The sequence below is a fragment of the Vigna umbellata genome, chromosome 5 (assembly GCF_029865625.1).
Source record: "Vigna umbellata cultivar VRB3 chromosome 5, Vumbellata_1.0, whole genome shotgun sequence".
Classification (NCBI taxonomy): domain Eukaryota; kingdom Viridiplantae; phylum Streptophyta; class Magnoliopsida; order Fabales; family Fabaceae; genus Vigna; species Vigna umbellata.
This window is the reverse complement of record NC_142169.1, coordinates 10,208,335-10,233,970: the sequence shown is the minus strand read 5'-3', so window position 1 is coordinate 10,233,970 and position 25,636 is coordinate 10,208,335. Positions and strand designations below refer to the sequence as shown.

The 25,636-nt window shown below is 31.0% G+C and overlaps 3 protein-coding genes and 1 non-coding gene across 4 annotated transcripts; 2 read left to right on the top strand and 2 right to left on the bottom strand.

Moving 5' to 3' along the window:
• Nucleotides 1-1,128: 1,128 nt before the first annotated feature.
• LOC124840493 (rop guanine nucleotide exchange factor 7-like) lies at nt 1,129-4,613 on the top strand. The gene is made up of 7 exons (XM_047316564.2): nt 1,129-1,870; nt 2,188-2,304; nt 2,445-2,599; nt 2,965-3,039; nt 3,122-3,412; nt 3,519-3,872; nt 3,976-4,613. The coding sequence occupies exons 1-7, from the start codon at nt 1,231-1,233 to the stop codon at nt 4,483-4,485; spliced, it is 2,142 nt and encodes a 713-aa protein (XP_047172520.1). The 5' UTR covers nt 1,129-1,230; the 3' UTR covers nt 4,486-4,613.
• Nucleotides 4,614-4,752: 139 nt separating this feature from the next.
• Nucleotides 4,753-4,824, bottom strand: TRNAP-AGG (transfer RNA proline (anticodon AGG)). Its single transcript has one exon. It is a non-coding gene; the product is annotated as a tRNA-Pro (tRNA).
• Nucleotides 4,825-7,888: 3,064 nt separating this feature from the next.
• LOC124840392 (Bifunctional inhibitor/lipid-transfer protein/seed storage 2S albumin superfamily protein) lies at nt 7,889-8,655 on the top strand. The gene is made up of 2 exons (XM_047316447.2): nt 7,889-8,254; nt 8,461-8,655. The coding sequence occupies exons 1-2, from the start codon at nt 7,921-7,923 to the stop codon at nt 8,475-8,477; spliced, it is 351 nt and encodes a 116-aa protein (XP_047172403.1). The 5' UTR covers nt 7,889-7,920; the 3' UTR covers nt 8,478-8,655.
• Nucleotides 8,656-12,526: 3,871 nt separating this feature from the next.
• SIS (E3 ubiquitin-protein ligase RLIM-like protein) lies at nt 12,527-15,488 on the bottom strand. The gene is made up of 6 exons (XM_047316540.2): nt 15,045-15,488; nt 14,785-14,857; nt 14,119-14,294; nt 13,752-13,815; nt 13,513-13,561; nt 12,527-12,905 (listed from the first exon to the last, which is right to left on the bottom strand). Exons 1-5 carry the CDS (start codon nt 15,162-15,164, stop codon nt 13,545-13,547), a joined length of 450 nt encoding a protein of 149 aa, XP_047172496.1. The 5' UTR covers nt 15,165-15,488; the 3' UTR covers nt 12,527-12,905; nt 13,513-13,544.
• Nucleotides 15,489-25,636: the final 10,148 nt, after the last annotated feature.

The following is a 25,636-nucleotide window of genomic DNA, read 5'->3' as shown; positions in this document are numbered from 1 at the left end:
GAGCAAAATACAAAATAATAGCATATCTATATCTTGAATTACCAAGCTACCCTAGCAGCCCTAAACCCTAATTAAGCATTTTTACCAATGTACCCTATTGGGAATTTGATATATTTCTTTTGGAACCCCAAAATTATTGGAGGCATTTCTTTTTAAGGGTGTATCACTTTTGTCAAATGACTTTCTAATCCTTCCAATTAGGAGCCAAACAATTTTAAATTCTTCTCCTTTTTTATTTTTAACTGTGCTCGAAGAGAATCCAATTTTCTTGCTTGTTCACATTTAATTGAACACCCCTTTTATTACCGAAACTGGTGTCCAAAAGTGTGATTTCGTTGAGGGCCTTTAATGAAGGAAGTGGATGTTGGAGCGTAGGCATTGCAAAGTGAAGACATTACCCTAATCTGCAATAGTAGTTAGTTACTAATTTTAAAATGAGGATGACTAATTAACTGGTTTAATTAATGTTTTAAGTTTTTTAAGGGGTAATTAATGAGTTAGTCAAGAGTTATGAACCATGAATCACAAATTTGGTCATCATAGCCAGATCCGTGGCTTACACGATTTCCCATGACATTTTTTTATTATATTTTTCAAAACATTGACATTAATCAATACCCTTTTGATTTTGCATTCTTACTTTAAGCAAAAGCTTAAAAAACATGGACCAGTAAAACTTAAACTCAAGATCGTTTGGAATTGTTTGATGTAAGTTAATTTGCAGGGATGAATTTGTTTGCAGAGATAATGCATTTAACTGATTCCTTAATCACTGTGAAATTAATTTCTTTTTACTTATGTCATTATACATTATTTTTCAACTAGCTGTAAGGTGTATGTTGAAGCTAGAATCCTGTCACATCAGTAGAGAGATGCAGAGGAATATTACTGTTGGGTAACTTGTCTTAATGGCGCATGCAGGATGAACTATAGTGGTACAAGTGCATTACTCAAAATTTTCATATTTGAAAGGAAAGTTTTAACCTATAAATTATACCATTTTTTGTACTTTTTTTACATTCCACAGAAAATCTATGAAATGAGGTGAACACGGATTTTTGTCTCGTATCTCAAACATCATGTGTTTGGGACAAAACCATAGTAATGATGCCTAGGTTCAGCCTTGACATATAAGTAAGCAATCAAAGGTAGCCCACAATTTGTGCACATACTCTTTCTCTCTCTTCTCCTCACTACCAGACACGAGACATGGTTTCAAGTTAACAACTTATGGATAGTACTATCACCCAACAAGAAGTGAGAGAACAAAAACAGACCCAACAACAGCACCAGCACCAGAAGCATTGTGCCCCATTGGTGAGGCTCAGAAGGTCCACTAATCCTAACCCGTTTTCCATTCTGGTCTTCTGGGTGTCTAAATCTCTTAGAAGTTTGTGTTTCAGAGTTCAACTATCACAAGGGTTTTGCTTGAGGAGGATTCAGTACCATGGCGTCGTGATTAACAACTCTGTCCTCTATGCTTCTTCTTCTTCGTCTTCTTCTTCATCTGGTTTTGTTGAAGGGAAAGCTGCTGCAATGGAGGGTTTGAGTTTGGTTGAGGAGAGTGAGGTTGTTGAAGAAAGTAAAGGAACTGAAAATGGTGGTAAGAGAGGAACTTTTGCGAATTTGATTGAAGAAAAGGGTCGTGAGAGCAGTTTCAGCTCAGATTTTCTGTCATCTGAGACCACTCATGAGGAGCACAGTAGGAGTAGCACTGAGAACTCCTCTTCACCACCTTCGGTGGGGTGGACTGTTCAGGAAATTGCTGCATCAGATTGTGCCAGTCCTCATGGCAGTGAAGATGGAGAGAAGAAGAACTCCGCTTTGGAGAGTAAGGAGTTTAAGAAACAAGTTTCAGCCTTACCACCAGGTATTCAATTTATGCACAAAGTCTCCTTGTTTCTGTAAAATGTATTTTTGGTCTATGGAGATTTGGTTAAAATTTGATTTAATTTCTATGTTTTAGAACCAATAGTTTTGTTCTTCTTATTTTTGAAACCTGATAGACTGTTTTCAGTACATTTCAAAAAATACAAGAACAGAAACTATCATTTTTGAAATGTTGAGGCTAAAACCAAATTTGAGCATATTCTGAGAGACCTAAAGTACATTTTGTCCTTTGAATATCTATGGTCTCACTGTGACGAGTTCTATACTTGATGGTTTGATTTTGATTCTCACTTGTAGAGATTGAGATGATGAAGGAAAGGTTTTCAAAATTGTTGCTTGGAGAAGATATGTCAGGTTGTGGAAATGGGGTCCCTACAGCCTTGGCCATCTCAAATGCCATAACCAATCTATGTGGTAAGCAAATGCACATCTGAAGTAAATTATTACTGCGTTTTCATTTGGTTTTTATTTAGTATTAATTGGGGAAAGTTGGTTATGGTGATTTTATTGATTGATATTCCTGCATTGATTGTGATGGCTCGTTGAATATGCAGCTACACTCTTTGGGCAACTTTGGAGATTAGAACCCCTGCGTTCAGAGAAGAAAGCGATGTGGCGAAGAGAGATAGAGTGGTTTCTTTCTGTCAGTGATCATATAGTCGAATTCACACCTAATTGGCAGACATTTCCAGATGGAACCAAGCTTGAGGTACAACTATACAAATGTCTTTATTTTTTGCACTCAGAGTTTCCTTGTGCAGTCTAGTTTTAGTTTATTTCTTCTTAACATGTATTTTAGTTCATTTTGACATCTCAAACGAAAGGCTGTGCTATAAAATTTTACTTAGTTGATTCATATTCTACAAGCAGGTATTTGGATTGAATTTAGTTTTAATCCTTTATTTGACTGTGAATTTCGTTCACCATTCAAAGTGAAGGGTTTTTGTATGATGGGAGAGAGCAATATGATTTTGTTTTCTCGTTCTTTCTCCGCTTTATCTTTGGTTGGCATTGCTTCATGATAGAGAGGCAGATAAATATGATACCTAACAATGTTTATGAAATGTGAATCAGGTCATGACTTGTCGACCGCGCTCAGATCTTTATGTCAATCTTCCTGCTCTGCGCAAACTAGACAATATGCTTCTTGTAAGTTTTACTGCATTGAATAATGCACATCACTAGTTCAGTTTCAAGAAATAGTCCATTCTAAATTCTGGTATTTTCACAGGAAATTCTAGATAGTTTTGTGAATACAGAGTTCTGGTATGTAGACCAGGGGGTTCTAGCTCCGGATGCCGATGGTCCATCATCATTCCGACAAGCACTTAAGCGGCAGGAGGAGAAATGGTGGCTTCCTGTACCACGAGTCCCTCCCTGCGGTCTCCATGAAAACTCAAGGAAGCAGTTGCAGCACAAACGTGATTGTACAAACCAAATATTAAAGGCTGCAATGGCCATTAACAGCATCACTATAGCAGAAATGGACATTCCTGAGTCCTATTTGGAATCTCTTCCAAAGGTATTGATGATATATGAATGATAATGATCTCTATCTATTCAAAATTTTCAAACATCAAGAGAGAAAATAACATAATGGTCAAATTGCTAATCCAAATCTCTTGCAGACTGCTAGACTAAGCTTGGGGGATGTTATACATCGTTATATCACATCAGATCATTTTTCTCCAGAGTGCTTGCTAGCTTGCCTTGATTTATCTTCTGAGCATCAAGCTATAGAGATTGCGAACCGAGCCGAGGCTTCAATGTACATTTGGCGCAAGAAAATCAACTCCAAGCCTGCCATCAGTGCCAGGTCTAGTTCAAGATCATCATGGGAAATGGTCAAGGATCTGATGGTTGATGCAGACAAGAGGGATTTGTTTGCAGAGAGAGCCGAAAGCCTCTTGCTTTCCTTGAAGCAGCGGTTTCCTGGTCTGCCTCAGACAACCTTGGATACAAGCAAAATCCAATACAACAAGGTTCACAATCATTATTTTTCTATGCATGAACAGTAAAGTCCTTAGTCTTTGTTTCTTGAATGTCTTGTCCATTTTCTGAATCCTTCAAATTTGTAATGTGTAGGATGTTGGAAAAGCCATTCTGGAGAGCTACTCTAGAGTACTGGAGAGTTTGGCATTTAACCTGGTAGCACGGATTGATGATGTGCTCTATGTGGACGACTTGACCAAACATTCAGATAAAATCTCTTCGCTCTCAAAAGTTGGTGTAGTAACTCACAAGCAGAGAATATCAGTTCCATACTCAGTACCTGTCCCCAGCACACCCTACAAATCGGCTTTAGGCACACCAGCCCTCTCTCCATCACATATCAGTCCTTCCAAGGGAGGGAAGTCTCCACTCAACAATGGGAACAACCTCCATCAAAGAGGGGCAGTTGTGAAGAAATCTTTGACTGATTTTCTTAGCATTGATCCAAAAGGGAGGGACAGTGGCAGTTCAACTGGGAAACAAGTTTCAGAATCAAATAGAGTTGATGAAGAAGTGGCAACATGTGAAACAGATGTGGAGTCCAGTGATTGCACAGAAGGTGGTGCCAGCCCAAGTATCCTGGACCGGAAATGGCATGTCTGAGGCTATAGATCTTTCATAGCTGAATCATTTTTCAACTGCTTTTTTTTTTCTCATCTCTGTACCATTTGTATGTATATGAAACATGTAGAAGGATTCAACACAGTAAAGAGTGGGTAGTGTTTCTGTTATTTACTTCTGGCAGCGATGTGGTGCCTCAAAGAGGTATAGTTTGTGCATTTTCCCACTAAATCAACTTCACTAAACCACTCTGAAGGGAGAATAAAAGATAGGGGGACACACAGGGCTAACTTGTAATAAAAAGAAAAAGGGGCATTCCGAGAATTGAACTCGGGACCTCTCGCACCCTAAGCGAGAATCATACCACTAGACCAAATGCCCTTTGATGACAACTTGTTTTCATTTTAATAATAACTTAAAAAATAGTTTAGAATGTTGCATAGATTAACTTCTAATCACAAAAGACTTAATTATTACCTCCCAACATACTTCATACATATGTATCTGGTACCCAAATATTCCTTTGGAATGTACATACGAAGGATTTTAAAAAAATTACTCAATTTTTTCATTGAAATGTTTGAGTAATACAGCATATATTAAAAATAAAAGGCTAAATTATAATTTGGTCTTATAACTCATGATCCGCAACTTGATCTATGTTCTTAAATAATTAATTCTTTATTCAAAAACTTGACCTTCTACTTTACGAAATCTTTTGTTTTAATTTCGTATATATAGATTTTCAAACTAAAATTTCTCTTTTATTTATGTAATATTTATAACAATTCACAATGTAAAAACTTATAAAATAATTTTAGAAGGAATAGTGATTTAAAATTAACGAGACTTAATTATTTAAATATTAAATTATTTTAATATAAATAGTTTAATTATGAATGAGTTTCATTATTTTAAAACACATATATATGTAGCAACCACTTTTGTATAGTTTTTTGACTTTTATCTAAGAGTTATTTCTCTTACTCATCTGATTGAAGAATAGAAATCATAAGATTTGTCCTTACAACAAACTCTTCAATTTAGACCAATTATTTTGTCTGTTTGAGTAAGTTGAGTTTTAATAACTTTTCTTTGTCTTTTCTTTTATCTGTTGCATGTGAACATCTACTGATCAGTGATTCTAATTGTGTGTCCTAATCGGGTCTGTGTTGTTCGTAGGTGTAGATAGTACATTTGTGAACTTAAAAGGCTTTTTGGGTTCTCTATATCAAGTTCATTTGTCTTTTAGGTAAGAAAAGTTAGTTATAATGCTTTTAAGTTTTTGGTGCTTGAGATGTGTAATTTGATTATTGTATGGTATGATATAGTTTTATTGCTGAGATTATAATATGTGTTGATTATTGCATGTTAAATTGCTTGGTTGAGTTGAGTTGGATTAGGGAGCCTAAATTTTATTAAGTGATTATGTGATTGAAATGTTGCTATGTTAAATGATTAAAATTGTATCTAAAATAAATCATATTATTTAATTGTGTATGATGTAATAATTGGTTGTTTTGACATCTATGGTTAGTGTTAGGTTGAATTGTAGATGCTTGTATGGCATAAATCTGTAGAATCCTATTATTCAAAATTATGTAGACTCGTTGGACGAGCATATATTCGTTAGACAAGATTAAAGTTAAAGAGTTACCGACTTGGTTGTCACGAAAGTGGACTCGTTGATCAAAACCAAAGTCAGGGGATTTACTGACTTAGCCTTTGTTGGATGATGATATGATTGTTGGGCGAGCTCAAAGTCATAGAATTACTGACTTAGTGGTCGCTAGGCAAGAATAATCTTGTTGGGCGCAACCAAAGTTAAATAATTCGCTTACTTGATAGTGGTTGGGCGAGACAAGTCTAGTTGGGCAACTTTCGTGATATTTTAAGCCTGTGAGATACAATAATGATCTTGTTGGACGAGCTATGTGATCATTAGACGAATGTACTTTTAAGAACTACTCACTGAGCGAATAGAATAGTCTCGCTAGGCAAAATTAACAAAATCTAACACTATTTTTCACATGTGTTTTTCTAGTTTATATTGTTTATGTGTTGTTTTGTGAATGTTTATGTGATGATTAGTTTGTGATGTTCGTCTGAGAATGGTTGGAATTGATCCAAGGATAGATTGGTTATGGTTTGTTTAATATATGTTTTGACATTGGGGTTTAGTAAGGAGGTATCCTGAACTCTAATATCTATTCAAACTCAATTAGACTATAATGAGTTATGTGGTGATACTTGTAGGAGGTCCTCGTCTATGAACATTGCTTAGGTCTTAAGCATGAAGAGGATTAACCTTGTGAGTAGTAGGGTTATAACCTCTTTGTTTAGGACTCTACAGAGCATAAATAATACTACAAGTGTACGCCTATAATGAAACCCAATGTAAAAAACATGCATCCAGATAATTGAGTCTAATGTCAATTGGTTATGTTTGTCATATGAGTTATTATATTTTATAAATGTTTAGCTTAGATATTATATATTTAATTGTTTTAGAAAACATTAGCTTACCTTGTCATTTTCTTTTGGTGTTTCCTTGTGTCTTTGTGTTTTTTTGTTATGATAATCACTTTATTGGTGCGAGTAAATGAGGGATAGGTGTTGAACCATGTCTGAAAGAAACTGATAATGTAACAAAATTTCTTTTGTGGTCATGTAGTAACTTTTCTTAGTAATCTTAAATATATGTTGCTATTATGGTTATTTAGCTTAAAAACTATATTAATAATATATATTTATTTGTTAAGATAATTATTTTATTTATTAATTTTAAAAAGTTTTATTTTATCAGTGGTAGAATGTTAAAATTGAAAATTTATATTTAACTAACTAATTGAATCATACTTTTAGCATAGATACATCATACCTCTAATAGTTTAAACAATACTATCATAACTTTTCTTAAATGGATTTCTTTTGATTAAAGGGTATAAAAAATTGAACAAATATAAAAGTTTTTATATAAACACTCACCTACTTTACTCAACTATGTAATTATTTAATATATATTAATAATCATAGCTCTAATAGTTTATATACTTTAAGGTAGAAACAAGATGAGTGTATATTTTGGTTTGTTATGTTAGTCCAAGAATAGAGTGTAGTATTAGGGGGCGGTGGTAGTTGAGATAAAGTTGGTGACAGGTTTCCATAAAGTATATTGGTTGGGCAATTGATTGAGGATGAGGTGGCATCAAACACTGGTATTGATTTGCACACACTGGATAATGGCTACATCTGAAAACAAGAAAAACAAAAAGAATTTGGTTTGTGGGTGGAGGAAAATGGTGTTTACACCTGCTTTTTGTTCCTAAGTGCTTCAATAAGAGAGTCTCCCATGTCCTAGTGCAAGCTCCATTAACCAGAGGATGATGACAGAGCAAACACTTTTTTGGATGATGTTGGGCTATAAAAGCCGATGAGATGGAAGGGTTGATGGACAGTGTGAAATAGAGAATATCAATGGAGGGTGTTGTGAAGTTTGCATGCCTTGTTGGGTTTGTGGTGCTTGTGAGTATTGCAAAGGTGGATAGTGCTGGGGAATGTGGAAAATCTACTAGCCCAGATAATGAGGCTATTAAGCTTGCTCCATGTGGTTCAGCAGCACAAGATGAGAATGCTAGTGTATCTCAGAGTTGCTGTGCACAGGTGAAGAAAATAGGGCAGAATCCTAGCTGCCTGTGTGCAGTTCTGCTATCAAACACAGCTAAAATGGCTGGAGTCAACCCTCAGATTGCTGTCACCATCCCAAAGCGTTGCAACCTCGCTAATCGCCCTGTTGGTTACAAGTGCGGACGTAAGTTTCATTTTATCAATCGACTCACAACTCAAGTTACAGTACTCAGAACAATTACAAGTATCTGTGTAATAATACTTTATCGTTAAAACTGAGCTAAAAAATACTACTAAACTATAAAAGAGTGGTTATTAGAACATATTGCTATGATTTCTCTTCATTATTTTTGGCAGATTATTTTCTAACTAGCTATGTGACTTTTGCAGCTTACACACTGCCTTGAAAGAGTGAAGGTTGTTACGGAAATGAAAGATGAGAGAAGGCGGAAATACACTATATATATGGCTATCAGCTGCTACAAATGTGACTACACTCCATGTTTGTTGTATTGTATTTGTAACTTCCAATTGAATAAGACCTAGCAGCTCAATGCATGAATAAAATATTTACTTTATGTGTTTCGTTTTGCGTGATGGTTTATTTACTTTATTAAGCAGATATTTTTTTTATCACTGGTACGCTCCTTCTTTAAGCAATTTGAATTAAGAAATTCAAACCCAAATTTCTTTTAGTCCGAAAACTGATCCTACACCAAAAATCTTTCCTGTAATATCCATTAACAGTTACGTTATAATTAATCTTCTAACTAAGACAACATTTATATAATATTTTGATTTTTTAAAATATTTAAAATAATTTTTCTATTTTTAGATCTATATTTTCAACTCATTTATGTTGAGATTGTCATTATACAAAATCATAATTGATAATTACAACCACACAAAAATTAGAAAAGTTAAGTTTCTTTAAAGTTTTATTCATGTATATACTAAATCATATACACATTATATATAACATCATTTTCAATTCATTATTTAATTAACATTAAGATCAAGTAATAAGTATTAATCTATTATCTCATATTTTTGTGTTACAATACTTACATAAATTATGGTGACAAATGTGTTAAATTAGACTCAAACATCTTCATTTGTTTTATTACTTTTAATAAATTGTCAGCAAAGTTACATAATAAAAATATATTTTCACTCATGTGCCAAGTCTTTATAACTTATCATGTCACTGAGTAGGTCATAGAAACCTCCTTTGGCTATCGTAATATTTTTCTCTATATATGATTCTAATATATGTCAGATATCTCATTCACGAATCTTAATTCAATAAACAATCTAAATATCTCAATATAGTATTTTTGTTCCCGAAAAATAATTTTACATATATATATATATATATATATATATATATATATATATATATATATATATATATATATATATATATATATATATATAATTCTTTATATGAAACTCATCACATATACATGCAATCAATATTTTATTTACATGCATAATTAACATTCATAATTATCAAGTAAAGGAACAAAGAATAAACAAGAACAAGAAAAGTAGTTTGAACAAAAATTGTCTTATTTGATCGATAAATCTCATGTTTGAGAGAAAATATAGTGGAGTCAGATATTTAGAAAATATCAATCAAATGTAGTCCATTATGAATTACTATCATATCTTTGAGTCCCATCATCACTGTTTAATGAGTCTTTCTTTTGAGCGTGAGCCTTGTATTTATCATGAGGCAACTTCTCATCCTTGTTGGATTGAAGTCTTGAATGCTGAAATTGAAACCTTGATCTTGAATTAAAAAAATGGGATATTATGGACAGACCTCCAAATGTCACACCCATTGATTATCGTTGAATGCTACAAAGCGCATCTATGTCCATGGTTTTTCCCAAATTAAAAGACTTGATTACTTTGAAACCTTTTTTCCCTATGGAAAAAATGGTAACCATTGGTTTTATTCTAGCTCTTGCCTCTATTAATCATTAGCAACTTCGACCATTAGATTAGATTAGATGTCAGCAATGCTTTCTTTCATAAGGATCTCATTGAAGATGTTAGCCACTAAAATTTCTCACATCAAGCATATTATTCAATCCAATTTTTACCTTAAAGATCTTGACGTCTTAAAATACTTCTTGGGACTAGAAGTGGCTCATTAAAAAACTAGAAACTATTTATTTCAGCACAAATATTGTCTCACCGATGCTGGCATGCTAAGCTGCAAACATTTCTTGACATCAATGGATAGTTATATTTCCATCATGATTCTAGCCCATTGTTAATAGATCTTCTATCCTATCAATTGATTGGACGATTGTTATATTTCACAAATACTCATCTAGACATTAAAATGTTGTCGTGCAGGTTCTACGTTATCTCCAATGTTGTCCAGGCAAGAGCCTTATTTTTCCCAAAAATTCTCCTCTCCAAATATTTGGTTTAAGTGTTGATTAGGAAATTGTAATGATTCACGTTTCTCAATTCTCCATGATCTTAAAGTCACTTGTTCCAAGCCTGCAATTCTATTTAGTGACAACCTAAGTGTTTTTTGCATTGCTACTAATAAGATTATTTCATGAACGCACCAAACATTTTGATATTAACTACCATCTAATTTGTGAAACATCTCAAGTGAATTTAATGTGATCACTACCCGTCTCCTCCTTTTATAAACTAGTTGACATCTTTATTAAAGCTCTACCCACACTCCTTTCATTTTAATCTACCCAAACTGGACTTGATTGATATTTTTCTACCTCCACTTGGTGCTAAGACAAATTTATAGTATATTCTCTTAATTCTTATCATCATCTTAGAACAAAAATAATTGTGAATAAAAATATTTCTTCATTTTTTCTGTCCCCTTTTACTTATATAAAATTAGTATCAAACTTATTCAAAAACTATAAATTAAAAGCTAAAAGTTAACATTGATTGTAGATAATTATTTTTTAAAAATTTACAATGTAATATCACGTATGCGAATAATAAGATAAATTTAATTTTTAAAATTGATGAGCTAATATCTGTTGGAGCAACTTTAACAAAAATATATATTTTTTTTCTATTCTTCTTTATTAAAACCTCTAGAATTTTCTTTACTTGAAAAAAAAAAACTAATTCGGCGTAGGGATGTTCATGAGTTGGGTTGGGTTAGGTAGGATGTATTTAAACCCAATATCCAACTCAGTTAAAAAATATCTGCTTGACTTAGATTAAGTTTCTGTAATTTTAAATTCTGAAAATCTCTTTTATTAAAAGTTATAATTTTTAAGTACTATAACATTTAAAAAGAACCATCTCTAAAAAAATAATACTTTAAGTAAATCAATAAATCAAGTTGGAACACCCTTATTCAAACTAATTCAAAACATGAAAGAAAAAAAAAACATAATTATTCATAATACAAATATAAGAATAAACATTGAATTGAGTATAAGATCATTTATACTAAATCTATCACTCAACCCAGGAACGAGTTAATTTGGGTTAGGTTAAGGTTTTCCCAATCATAAATTAATCCAACTTTGAAGTTATTGAAATTCCAACACCATAACAAGGAAATATGTTAGTTATCGTGAATTATTCTTAAACATGGTTAGGGTACTTCGAAATCCTACCAAATTAAAAACTGTATGTCAGTAATAAACTATTAAAAACTGTATTATTAGGACAAAGTATGACCTAGAATGAGTTCAAACAAAGTGTCTTAATTCAATTTCACCTTGATATTTTCTTCTAAATATAAGCGTTTTTTTTAACTATTTTACATCAAAATTAAAAATTATTTAATGAAAACATTTTATAGTCCAATTATAACTGATATCTCATTTGATAAAGTTGATTGTTCGAATTCTATCGCACTTATTTAATGCACATTTTAACATTGCACGAAACACAGAACAAAAAAAAATCCTTAAAAGAGGAGAGAGAAGGAGCGGTAGATGTCGTGTCCCACCATGGATATGCAGAAATAATTTGGAAGAGAAATGAAGATGAATGGACACGTTTGTAAGCGAAGTGTTGCAACATGTTACTACATAAATATGCTTCCTAGGTAGTGGACCGAGCTCCATCTTAAGGGTGTTTTAACTTGTAGCACTGCGTGGCATTTTCTTGGCTTCCATGGACTACACACATCATTCACCAACCTATATCATTCTTTTCACTACCACTTTATTATTCCCAGTACTGCAATGTCTATTACCCATCAATGTGCTCCAACAGTACCCAAGAATCTACCACTTAATCATGTGAAAAAAGGAAAAGCATCACACCAATTTTCAAGTTCAAAACTTTGAAAACTTTGTGGCGTCCTTATAACAACATACCATGTCTTCTCAAAAGTTAATGGAATCAAATGTACTTCTTTTATTCCACGTCTCGGTTTCTAGAAAGATGGATTTGGTATAATTAATGTGTTTAAAACTATGGCCCTTCACTCACAAAGTGCTACAATACACGCGCATATATATATATATATAATATGTAGATATATATACATAAATTATCTGTTCTCACTTACAACATCTGAAATACAAAGTAGAGGGGAAACCAGTAAAAGAGGGTTTCTCCCATTAAAGTAAAAACTTAAAAGCTTCAGCCACATAAGAGAGTAGCTGATGATCATGCATGGAGTTCCTATACCATACAATACAACTTTTGCATTACCACAGTTTTTTAAGTACTATAGACTTTACAGGTTCATATTGTGATTCTGTTATGGCTGGAGAAAGCAAGTAGCCAAGCCATCCACAACGTTCTCGCAATTCATAACTTGTACACGCAACAAAAGATGGCCTAAACTGCTAAACTATCCTTTTATTTACCTGCATAAATGCAAAACGTGAATAGCAGTTCAAAAATATGGTCAAATGTATATGGAATTGTATGTACATATTGAAAATGGATAAGGTCCTCATGACCCTTGTCCTTTGATCATTTTTCCTTATCATTTTCTATACTATGCAATTGTGGAAGAGGGCAGGCTGCCTATTTACAAATTTTCGCCAGAGATTTTCGAAATAAGAAGAAATAACACAATCTTGTATATAACTCTGCATTCTGCCTATATCACAATGGAACATCAAAAGCTCACAGGATTTGCATGAATTATAATCCACACTAAATCTATTACCAAATCACATAATTAGAGTTTTTCATGACATTTATCACCTATGGAAGTAATTGTCTCCTTTGTATTTTCCTTTCTTTTTCCCCGCTCAATTGGAGAGTAGGATGAGGTAGTTCCATGTTTTTCTTCTAGTTTCCGATTCAGTCTAGTTGATTTCAAACCCTTCATAATCCTTTTGTAAATTTTCCAAGGCTACTTTAATTTCAAATAAACTACACTAATAGAGTGAAATGTTCAAGGAAGTGAAAATTAATCAGATTTCTAGAGCATCATTTGGCAAAGGCTATAAGAAACTCCAATACCTTACAGAGCATATTTCTTGACAATGGCGATCTTAGTAATAGAGACTCCCTGTGCAAAGAAGTTACAAGACAGAAAATGAATAAAAAAATTGTGACTGACAACTAGAACAGTAGAGGCCAATTGTGAAATCAATACTAATATATATATATATATATATATATATATATATATATATATATATATATATATATATATATATATATATATATATATATATATATATATATATATATATTACCTTGCCACCAGTTTCCTCTTGAAGCACTTTCTGAATCATCTTCAACCCCATCTTTCTTGTACATCTAAATAAAATAAAACATGTTAGGCTTTCCTAATAGTATGAAAAACAGTATCAATGAAATAAAATACAACATACACAAAAAATAACTAATTGCTCTTGGTTAAATATCTCAAATTTTCTTAAACTCTATCTAGGGATCAGTTTAACAAGATAATCTAGTAACTCTTATTTCCCTTGAAAGATATTTACATTTGATTTGAGATAGCAAGGCATGAATGTTTTCATACACACACATCTACTCTGGTCTTTCGGTTATACGCTTTGAAAATGTCTATATAATACAAACAATAGTAAGGGTAATCACCAAAGAGCTGAATTCAGAATCCTGTGAACTCTTAGGCCGAGAATATATGTCCTGGCCACCATAATGGATTGATGAGCTAAGCTGACATGGTTGAACTTTTTCTTCCTGATATATAGAACTCATATCCTTATGTGCTGTGTTCTGAGTTTCACCACCACTTTCCTGGCTGATGTGATCTGTATTCGTAGCATAGAAAAATTGAAAAGAAAAAATAATATCCAAGGATTAATCAGAAGCTTTTAAGCAATTGACATATTGAATAGATATCCATTACGTATGGTTCCATTCATCCACATATTACGTATGGTTTCATCCACATATGAAAATATCTTGAAAATATCTTGGCTTACAGTTAATTCTATTTGAAACAGAGTATTTTTGAAACAGAGTATTTATAAGAATTCTTAATATGATGTATTAGCTAGTTCTCAGAACTCGGGAATGTACAGTAATTTGGTGAATTGAATGAAGGACACGATACTAAGGTTGTAATAAGCATATACTAAGACTTAACAAATGAAAATTCTAAACAGGAAACATAATAGAGCCAATAGATAATGTGATATTTTTTTAATATTACATTTTAAAGCATTTCCAAAAATCTATTGAAAATTAACGAAACTTGAAAATAGAGAGGCCAAACTAGAGTATAATAATCGGGAATACCAATTTTTGAGCTCCACCACTCACTTGCAGTTTTCTCACTTGCTTCAGAACGCAGAGACTCTCTCCCTAACACCTGAATCATCACAAAATGATGATGATGGTGAAGTTATATTGCTTAATGGCACATCAAACGTTAAATCACAAACCATTATCCATAGCAGGACAAAACACAGAAAAATCGTTCATATCAAGCATGAAATGCACATAAGCAAAAGATATTTAATTAAATTATCAAAAATCAAACCAAACAAAATTCTCACCTTAGACGGTGGAGAAAACATAGATTCAAAAATTCCAGTTGCAGAAGATTTATGGGACTGATTGGACCCAAAGAGCTCAGAAGTAAAAGAAGAAGAACCCATTTGCTTCCTTCCTTCCATTTTTCAACTAGCACCACCCTTTAACCTCTGCCAAAAATCTCTTCGTCACCCCCTTCAACCAAGGTGAAAACTTCACGTAACCCCCACAAAGAAACTTGTTATAAGAACAAGGAAATAAGAAAAACAAAGGAACCCAATTGAGGTTTTTCCTTTTCCTCGGAAACAGACGGAGCAAACAAGGTAAGAGAAAGACACGTGAAAGGGTGGTGGCTAAAGAGAGGAAACGATGTAAGTGAAATGTTTGATGACAACTATTTCTTTTATAGGGTGGAAAAGCAAGGTTCTGCGGTGAAAATTTTGGTACTTTAATGTAATTTTTGTGATTTTCTTTCTTTCTTTTTCTCATCAGAAAAACTCAGAGAGAACAGAGATGAGTGTCACTCTCTCTGTTTGATCACCTTCTAGAGACATTCATAGTGTCAAGAGGCTCAACAGATGAACGCCACGTGGATAATAGGTCCACCAGGTGGACCCCAAAAGTAAAATCCCAATCTTATACTCTTCTTAGTGGATAATGACAAACCTACCCTTTTGCCCATTGTTTTCTGAGGAGGGACCTTCCGTTTCCAAGTTCGAGGTCAATAAATATTTAAATATTATTAATTTAAAATTTTCAAATTATTTACGTAACTCCTAAGAGTTATCATTTAAGATTTTAATTAACTTTCTGTTGTTCTTATTTTATTTTATATGTATATTTTCAATATATTTCTTAACTATTATTATAATAATATTCCTTATAAGATTCATATTTTAACAACTTTTAATTGTTGATAAAAGTGTGGAAGAATATTTTCAGCTTTTAAGGATAAAAATTTTAAATTTTATAAGGCATATTCTAATAAAATTATATTTTATTAAAATTAATTTTATTTTGTTGAAAGTTTCACATAAATTAAAAATAAAATCAATTTAAATTATGAATATAATTATGTTTTACAAATTAATTTTATAGGATTAAATTAATCTTAACAATTCAGTTTTAATATTATTATCAAAAATATAGTTTTTTATATTAAAATATAAAAAACATCAGAACCATGATTATAATTATTCCAATATGAAAACAGTACTACAATCACATTTTTATAGTTAATAATTATAATTATTCCTCTTCCTTAATAAATATATATAGTTAATAATTATAATTATTCCAATATGAAAACAGTACTACAATCACATTTTTTCTCTTCATTAATACATATTTAATAGTTATAATTAAAAATTTTCTTATTAAAACATCCTACTCTAAAAAATCATTTTTTTAATGATAAGTCTTATTTTACTTAATAAAATATATATTATAATAAGACAAATTTAGGGGTACTTGTTTATAACATTAGTATTGTAGCTGATATTATTTATAGTAATTAAATTCGAAAGTTCAATGCAATACTATAAGTTTATAAAAAAATTATTAATATTATTAATATTTATTTATGACTAATTAATTTTTTAATGATTTCAATTTAATTTTTTAAATATTAGTTAATTTTTCATATAAATAGTTTTATATTTATTTATAATACATATTGAATAGAGACTAGAATACATATTGAATATAAATTTAAATATAGTTACATTTATATTCTGTTACTTATTATACACCTGTTTATGAAAAATTCATTGAAACTTTAAAGATTAAAGTTTATAGTTTTCAAAAAATTTAAATTTAGATTATTAAAAAATTAATTAAAATATAAATAAAGATTACAATCGCTATTATATTTTATTAACATATAACATTGTAATATACAAAAATGTAAGAACTAAAAAATAAAATATTAGAGTTGATATACAAAAATGTAAGAACTAAAAAATAAAATATTAGAGTTGATAGGTATTTTAAGTTAATGAGACCAAATTATTTTAATGTTAAAAATTTAATAATATAAATATAATTTTATAAACATGTCTAATTGTCTAAAATATTTATTATTCTCTACCATAATTTTATCTAGACTTCTTCTCCTTTCTCTCTAAGATTGTTAGCTTTTGAGTTATCTCTTTGTCGATCAGGAGGTGTTTAGATGATCATGGTAATGAGATCTACAATATCATCGGATCAGTTTCCTCTACAGAGTAAGTCAGTTTCTACTTCTTTTCCTTTGATTTGTTATTTAAAACATATGCAAGTGATATTGTCACATGTGCCATCTAGTCTCCTTTTCTAATTTCTTGTCGATTAGTGGTTCTAAAGACGTATCCCAATTATAAATCTGTGGTTTGTAGGTACCGTTAGAGCTATTTGAGTTGAGGCAAAGGTTTTTGGGTTAGTATAGTTGTTTAAGCTTTCCACCAGGTAAGGGGAGCTAGTATTTTCTTTAATTTTATGTTAAGAAGTATGTAAATTATGTTTGATAGAGTGAGATGTATACTTGTTGAATATTTTACAATTTAATTGAAATGTGTATCCTGATGTATGAATAATTTCTTATTGATAATTATTGTGGTGCATGCTTGTGAAATTATGCTTGATTGAATATGTAATGTTGTTATTTTGGAGTTATATGATTTATAATCTGTTATAGAATTGATAGTAATGAGGATGGAGTGTTGTTGGACTGGTTTTTGGTCTAAATTAAGGTTTTCTTAAGTGAATTTCTTAAAGAGTGATTTTGGAACTAAAATGGATGTTAGGGAGGTATTTTTAGATCATTTTAAACTTGTTTACGACTTCAAATAATCATATATTTGATGTTGAGTTGATAAGTAGTTAATAAGGTCTACAATATCATTCGATCAGTTTTTTCTATAGAGTAAGTTAGTTTCTATTTCTTTTCCTTTGATTTGTTATTTAAAACACATGAAAGTGATCTTGTCACATGTGTCATCTAGTCTCCTATTCTAATTTCTTGTTGATCAGTGGTCCTAAGGACGTATCCCGATTATAAATCTGTGGTTTGTAGGTACCGTTAGAGCTATTTGAGTTGAGGCAAAGGTTTTTGGATTAGTAGAGTTGTTTAAGCTTTCCACCAGGTAAGGGGAGCTACCATTTTCTTTAATTTTATGTTAAGAAGTATGTAAATTATGTTTGTTAGAGTGTGAGATGTATACTTGTTGAATATTTTACAATTTAAGTGAAATGTGTATCTTGATGCGTGAATAGTTTCTTATTGATAATTATTATGGTGTATGCTTGTAAAATTATGCTTGATATAATACGTAATGTTGTTATTTTGGAATTATATGATGTATAATTTGTTATAGAATTGATAGTAATGAGGATGAAGTGTTGTTGGACTGGTTTTTGGTCTAAATTAAGGTTTTGTTAAGTGAATTTCTTAAAAAGTGATTTTGGAACTAAAATGGATGTTGGGGAGTTGTTTTTAGATCATTTTAAACTTTTTACGATTTCAAATAATCATATATTTGATGTTAAGTTGATAAGTAGTTAACAAGTTGAGTTTAGGTTGCTTTTGGTACATTTGTAAGGGTTTTAATAGGTCAAAATCTTATGAAGTAAGTCTGAGTTATAAATGAAGGTTTTGGGTATGTTTTTGAGTTAATTGTGACTTGTTTAGACCCTTAGTTTACAAATTTCGGGCTTATAATGTGTCTAATTGGTTATAGGTCTTTTAGTCTGGTTAAGTTGATCTAGTGCATCTTGTTTCTGACCAAATGACCAAAATAGTGTCGGAACAATTGGTACCATTATAGAGTCGCACAACGGAATAAAGTAAGATCGTGTTTGGTCAAACTCGTATTAAGATGGTCCGTTTTAGAAAAGTAATTTTCTTAGAGAAAATTTATCGAACAGTTGATATGCGCAAAATGTAAAGAGTGTAGGGAGTAGAAAAATTCAACACAGAATTTTTATCCTGGTTCGATTCAAAAGAATCTACGTCCAGTTGTTAATCACTATAAAAAGTGATTAACGTTTTTCACTAAAAATTAGTTTCACAGATTTACAATGGAGTGAATAAAATAGAAAGATAAAACCTTCCTTCGATGAACGAACCAGAAGGGTGCTTCCTTCGACCAACGAACCGGAAGCAGGAATCTACACTTTTCTTCGACCAACGAACCAGAACAGTGCAGATAAAATCTTCCTTCGACACACGAATCGGAAGATGACAGCCTTGCCAACTCGAAGAGAACCGCTCCGACCTTTGACCAACAAAGGGCGAGCTTCTCCTATTCACGAGACCAGACAAAACACTTGAACTAGCTTTTTTTGGAACTTCCTCAGACAAACTGTATTCTCAAAAAGCTCAAAGTTAACCCTCTAAGGGTTTTGGAACAACTATATAAAGGCAACTGGTCTGAGTTTGAAAAGACATATTACAACTGCCATTGATAATCGATTATTATTAGTGATAATCAATTATTTAAGTCCATTACAGGGTTTTTCAAAAAGTGATAATCGATTATCTTGAAGAACAATCGATTATGATAAAGACTTGGGCAGTTCTCATCAGGACCAGTTGATAATCGATTATTTGAAGGAATAATCGATTATTCTAGAGCGAAATTCTTTTTCAAGAGTGCTCATGATAATCGATTATAGCTTTATATAATCGATTAAATGCGTAACTTGACTAAAGATATGAGATTTTCTAAGTATTACATATTCAAAGACTTTCCTAATACATTTATATTCTACAAAGTTCTTTTAAAACAATATTAACAACTTCTTCAAGTCTATCTTCTTGCAACATCATCAAAATCGTTTATCTTCAGATTTACCAATGCTCTTCATTGGTAACAAATAGTACTCAATTTCATCCATAAACATGTTTTTGTATCAATCCTAGTGTCAATGAAGTCAATTTTGCCACTTGTATAGGTTCAAGGTGCATCCAAATCAGTACAACAAGTTGTTGTCATATAGTATGGTGTTGAGCGGTTCTATGTGATAATCAACGTTGTCAAACCCCAGAGTCGCTAGGCTCCAAGACTCTAGGTGCTAAGCGCCACAAAGTTAGTGAGTTCTCTGACTTCTGGGTGTTGAGCGGTGTATTTGAGTGTTGAGCGCCACTTGTTTATTAAAGGTATGACGTTGAGCGCCATGGTTCTGACTTTGGGTGCCATGGTTTTGGTGTTGGGTCCCAGTTTACACTTTGGGTTTTTGCCTTCTTTTCTTTTATTTCTTATATATGGAAGATATATTGATAGTTTAAAGTTTGTTTCATAATATATATTGAATATTACGATAGTTTATGCATAAAGTTATGTATGTATTAAGGTATGATTTGAAAAGAGTTTATAAGGTAAAATTCTTAAAAGTTTATTTAAGTATTGTTGTATATATTATTGTAGGAGCTTAGTCTTATATGATTAGGTTAATAAAGTGAAACCTTATATCTCAACAAATAAACGCCACGTGGATAATTGGGTCGAGCCCAAAAACAAAATCCCAATCTTGCACTCTCCTTATGGATAATGACAAACCTACCATTTTGCCCATTGTTTTTTGAGGAGGGACCTTCAGTTTTGATTCTTTGTAAACCATTGTTTCCAAGTTCGAGGTCAATAAATATATAAATATTATTAATTTAAAATTTTCAAATTATTTACGTAACTCCTAAGAGTTATCATTTAAGATTTTAATTAACTTTCTACGGCTCTTATTTTACATGTATATTTTCAATATATTTCTTAACTATTATAATAATACTATTCCTTATAAGATTCATATTTTAATAGCTTTTAATTGTTGATAAAAGGACGAAAGAATATTTTTAGCTTTTAAAGATAAGAATTTTGAATTTTATAAGACATATTCTAATAATATGATATTTTATTAAAATTAATTTTATTATAAATAAGATCAATTTAAATTATGAATGTGAACTATATCTTAGAAATTAATTTTAAAAAATTAAATTAATCTTACGAACTCATTTTTAATATTATTAATGAGAAATATAGTTTTTTATATTAAAATATCTCAAAATATAAAAAATATCAGAATCATCTATCTAACTAAATTGATTATTAATTGACATATTATTTTATCCATATCAACCGATTCTGTGCAATTCAATTAGATCTAAAAACATATTATTAACCGAATTAATGAGAAATATAATTTTTTTATATCAAGATATCAAAACATTAGTCTATTTGTTCTAAAAATAACTAAATTGTGTTAATCTTAATTTTAACCTTTTAATTTATTCTAGATTAATAGTTAAAAAAGCTAACAGGTGTATTTAATTCTTTCATAAAATGTCATTAACATATATTAAGGAATGTCTCCCAAGCATTAAACTCAATTTTCTCCTCTTCTTTAATAAATATAAATAGTTAATAATTATAATTATTCCAATATGAAAACAGCTACAATCACTTTTTTTTCTCTCTCTTCATTAATACATATTTAATAGTTATAATTAAAAAAAATTCTTATTAAAACATCCCACTCTAAAAAATCATTTTTTAATGATAAGTCTTATTTTACTTAATAAAATATATATTATAATAAGACATATTTTGGGGTACTTATTTAGAGGATTTTGGGTTAGTAGAGTTGTTTAACTTTTCACCAGGTAAGGAAAACTACTAATTTCTTTAATTTTATGTTAAGAAGTATGTAGTTATGTTTGATAGAGTGTGAGATGTATACTTGTTGAATATTTTAAAATTTAAGTGAAATGTGTATCCTGATTATGAATATTTTCTTATTGATGATTATTGTGGTGTAAGCTTGTGAAATGATGTTTGATTGAATATGCAATGTTTTTATTTTGGAGTTATATGATGTATAATCTGTTGTAGAATTGATAGTAATGAAGAGGAAGTGTTGTTGGACTAGTTTTTAGTCTAAATTAAGGTTTTGTTAGGTAAATTTTTAAAGAGTGATTTTGGAACTAAAATTGATGTTGGGGAGTTGTTTTTATATCATTTTAAACTTGTTTAGAATTTCAAATAATTATATATTTGATGTTGTATTGATAAGTAGTTAATAATTTGAGTTTAGGTTGCTTTTGGTAATTTTTAAGGGTTTTAATATGTGAAAATCTAAAAGAGTAAGTCTAAGTTATAAATGAAGGTTTCAGATATGTTATTGAGTCAATTGTGACTTGTTTAGACTCTTAGTTTACAATTTTTTGGCTTATAATGTGTATAAATGGTTATAGGTGTTTTTGACTGGTTAAGTTGATCTAATGCATCTTGTTTCTGACCAAATGAGCAAAGTGGTACTCAATTTCATCCATAAATAAGTTTTTGCATCAATCTTAGTGTCAAGGAAGTCAATTTGGCCATTTGTATGTATAGGTTCAGGGTGCATCTAAATTAGTACAACAAGTTGTTGTCATCTTATATGATGTTGAGTGGTCCTATGTGATGCTCAACATTGTCAAACCCAAGAGTCACTAGGCTCTAAGACTCTGAGTGCTACTCTCAATGCTAAGCACTACAAAGTCAGTGAGTTCTCTTATTTCTGGGTGCTGAGCGGTGTATTTGGGTGTTGAGCGCCACTTGTTTACTATAGGTATGACATTGAGCGCCAAGGTTCTGGTGTTGGGTGTCCTGTTTACACTTTGGATTTTTTCCTTCTTTTCTTTTATTTCTTATGGATGGGAGATATATTGATAGTTTAAAGTTTGTTTAATATATATTGAATATTATGATGGTTTATGCATGAAGTTATGTGTGTATTAAGGTATGGTTTGAAAAGAGTTTGTAAGGTGAAATTTTTGAAGGTTGTTTCAAGTAGTGTATGTATTATTGTAGGAGCTTAGTCTTGGATGGTTATTCTGGCATTCTAATGTTCATTTATTCTAGAGTACAGAGGGGTGAAGCATGTGGTGGGAGTAGGAGGTCCTAGTCCAGGGACTTTACCTTAGCATAAGGCGTTGTTTAAATGGTAGCTTGGGGTGGATTAGTGGTTCCATCACCACAAGTGTACAACCCACCATAGTTCAACAATAAAACATGTATCCAGATGTTTGAGTCTAAATGTGTGATATGTTTAGGTGTTGTGCTTAGTTTGAAATGAAAATATTATATGCTACTTTGTGAGTTTCATGTTTTATTCCTTTAATATTAGTTTACCCTTATGTTTATGTTTGTTGTGTAATTTGAATGATCACTTAGTGGGTGTGAGCATAGAAAAATAATTTATCAGTGAGGAAACCCTAAGTGACAAGGGTGCATAAGTTTAGTTTGTTTAGTATAGTTAATGTTTTTTTTTGTGTTGAAATTGTAATAACTTTTTGTAAATAAGTAAATAGTTATATATTAGAGTTCTGTATATAAATTTGATTTATAGTTATGTTTTGGATAACTCTACATCACTTTTATATATTTCCTTTTTAATTGATTAATTTTTCTAGTTTATTGAATTATTGATGTTTATTTAACCGTGTTTAGATTATTAAAATGATATGTTACATAAATACATTTAATTAAATATTATAATTAAATTTAAAAAGAATTATAATGTAAAGATATCTAATTAAAAATGAATATATTTATTTTAAAATAAAGTAAAATCTTAAGTAAAAATCTAAACATAAAGAGAAAACACATTTCTCATTAGATATGATTTTCTTATTGAGAATTAAGTGCGTCACTTTAAATTAAAATAAAGTGGAAAGCTAAGGTCAGTGACTTGTAGGTGAACCTTCTTTGGTCTTCTTTAGATTTCTACGTTTTTTTACATCTGTAAATTAAACTTTATTTATTTCAATAAATAAGCCGAGTCGGAAGCTATTATGACAAGTGAGAGGCTTCCTAACGAATATTTATTTACAAAATAAAAAATTGTTACAACTAAAATTGGTTTTATTTATTAACAGATAATTTTTTATCCAATACAAAAATTTTATCTAATACATCATCGATCAATTTTATTGGTCAAATAGAGATTTATCTAAAACATTATTAATCTAATACAAATATTATCACCAGCTTGACATAATAAATTATACAACTAACAAAAGAAAAAACAATACTGATTTGATGGTTTACGAAAGAAATAGATGCGCAAAAGAAGAAAAAAGCATCTGATTGCATAAAAAGGAACATCGTTTTCAAGAAAATAAAACTCATAAATAAATTTGATACTAGAGAGAAAAAGTATATATGATGAGAAAATTATTAGAAAGTTTGATTGGGATTAGAGATAATGGTCATACATAGGTATAGGTTTAGGGAAGGAGGTAGCAAAAGGAGATAGAAAAAAAAAAACCTTACCTAACCTGAGCTTACGTTATGCGAATGTGACCTTATCTTTACTAGGTGAAGCTTCTTTGGTCTTCTTTAGACAGCACCTTAAAATACTTCATATATGTTGTTCTTGTCCTATTAACGCATAGAATAGGAAAAAGGGGAAGAATTGGGTAGACAGTGATAAAGATATTATAATTGTTGGTAATGATGTTGGTTATTGAGAAATTTGTTTAGTAGATTTGAAAAAGGAATGATGTTATTTGAAGAAGAGATGATAGAGTAAAAGAGTTGTGAAAGAGAGGTTTTGGATAAGGATTTGTTGAAAAATAGTATGTTTGAAGAGTGGGGCCTATTGAGAAGATAGGTATGAGAAATGAGAGAGTTTAAGAGTGATGGTTAGTGGGTAAGTATGGTTTATAATAATGGGAAGGGGTCCCTCATTGATGGATGGCACAAGAACGGTACACATTGAAGGTCGATGAGTATGTGAAGATCCACTAATACACTCATCACTCACTACTAAGGGTCTACCCTTCCTATACGTCCATTCTTCCCATCTTCCCACATGCTACTGTCCCCAATCTTCCTTCTTCACCCATCCCAACTCTACCACTTTCATTTCGTTACGTCCATCTTTATTCTTCCTTCCATCATCCAACCCTACAAACGTATCACTCCTTTTTCATTTTATTCAATTTTACAATTTTTCTATCACACTCAATTGTTTCACATCAATTAAATTCAAAACACTTTATATTTTTTTTTCTTTTTAGAGTTAATGGACCCTAGCCCAGTGTAGAGAAATGGGCCTAAAAGGCCCAAGTTTTCATTACTTATTAGGGCTATTCTACTCTTTCCGATGTTAAGTAGCACTTGTAACACTCACTAATCGTAAACAATCTTTTAAATTTTATTCATGTAAAAGTTTGGGTTGTATGATGGATCACGAGTAGTGATCTTTTCAACCAACACATTATTTCATGTTATGACATCATTCGTTATAAACATCCTGACATTAGAATATTTTGTTTTCTCATAATAAACTTGTAAAGTGAATTGTTCTTTAAGTATCACAAAACACAAAAGTCCTTCTCATTTATGCCACTGTTACCTTCAAATTCTTAAAGACATCAATTTTACTTGAGTGCTTTTATAGTATCTGTCTATATAGTTGACAATATTCACATGAAGATATAATCAGTCAAAAAATTATTTTTCTCTTCTTTCAAATACTAGACTTACATTCATTGAACCCTTCAAATAATTGAGAAGAAGAACTTGTTCTCGTCAACCACCACAACTTCATTTCAAACTTTAAACAATTTGATTGCAATTGTCTATATTTATGA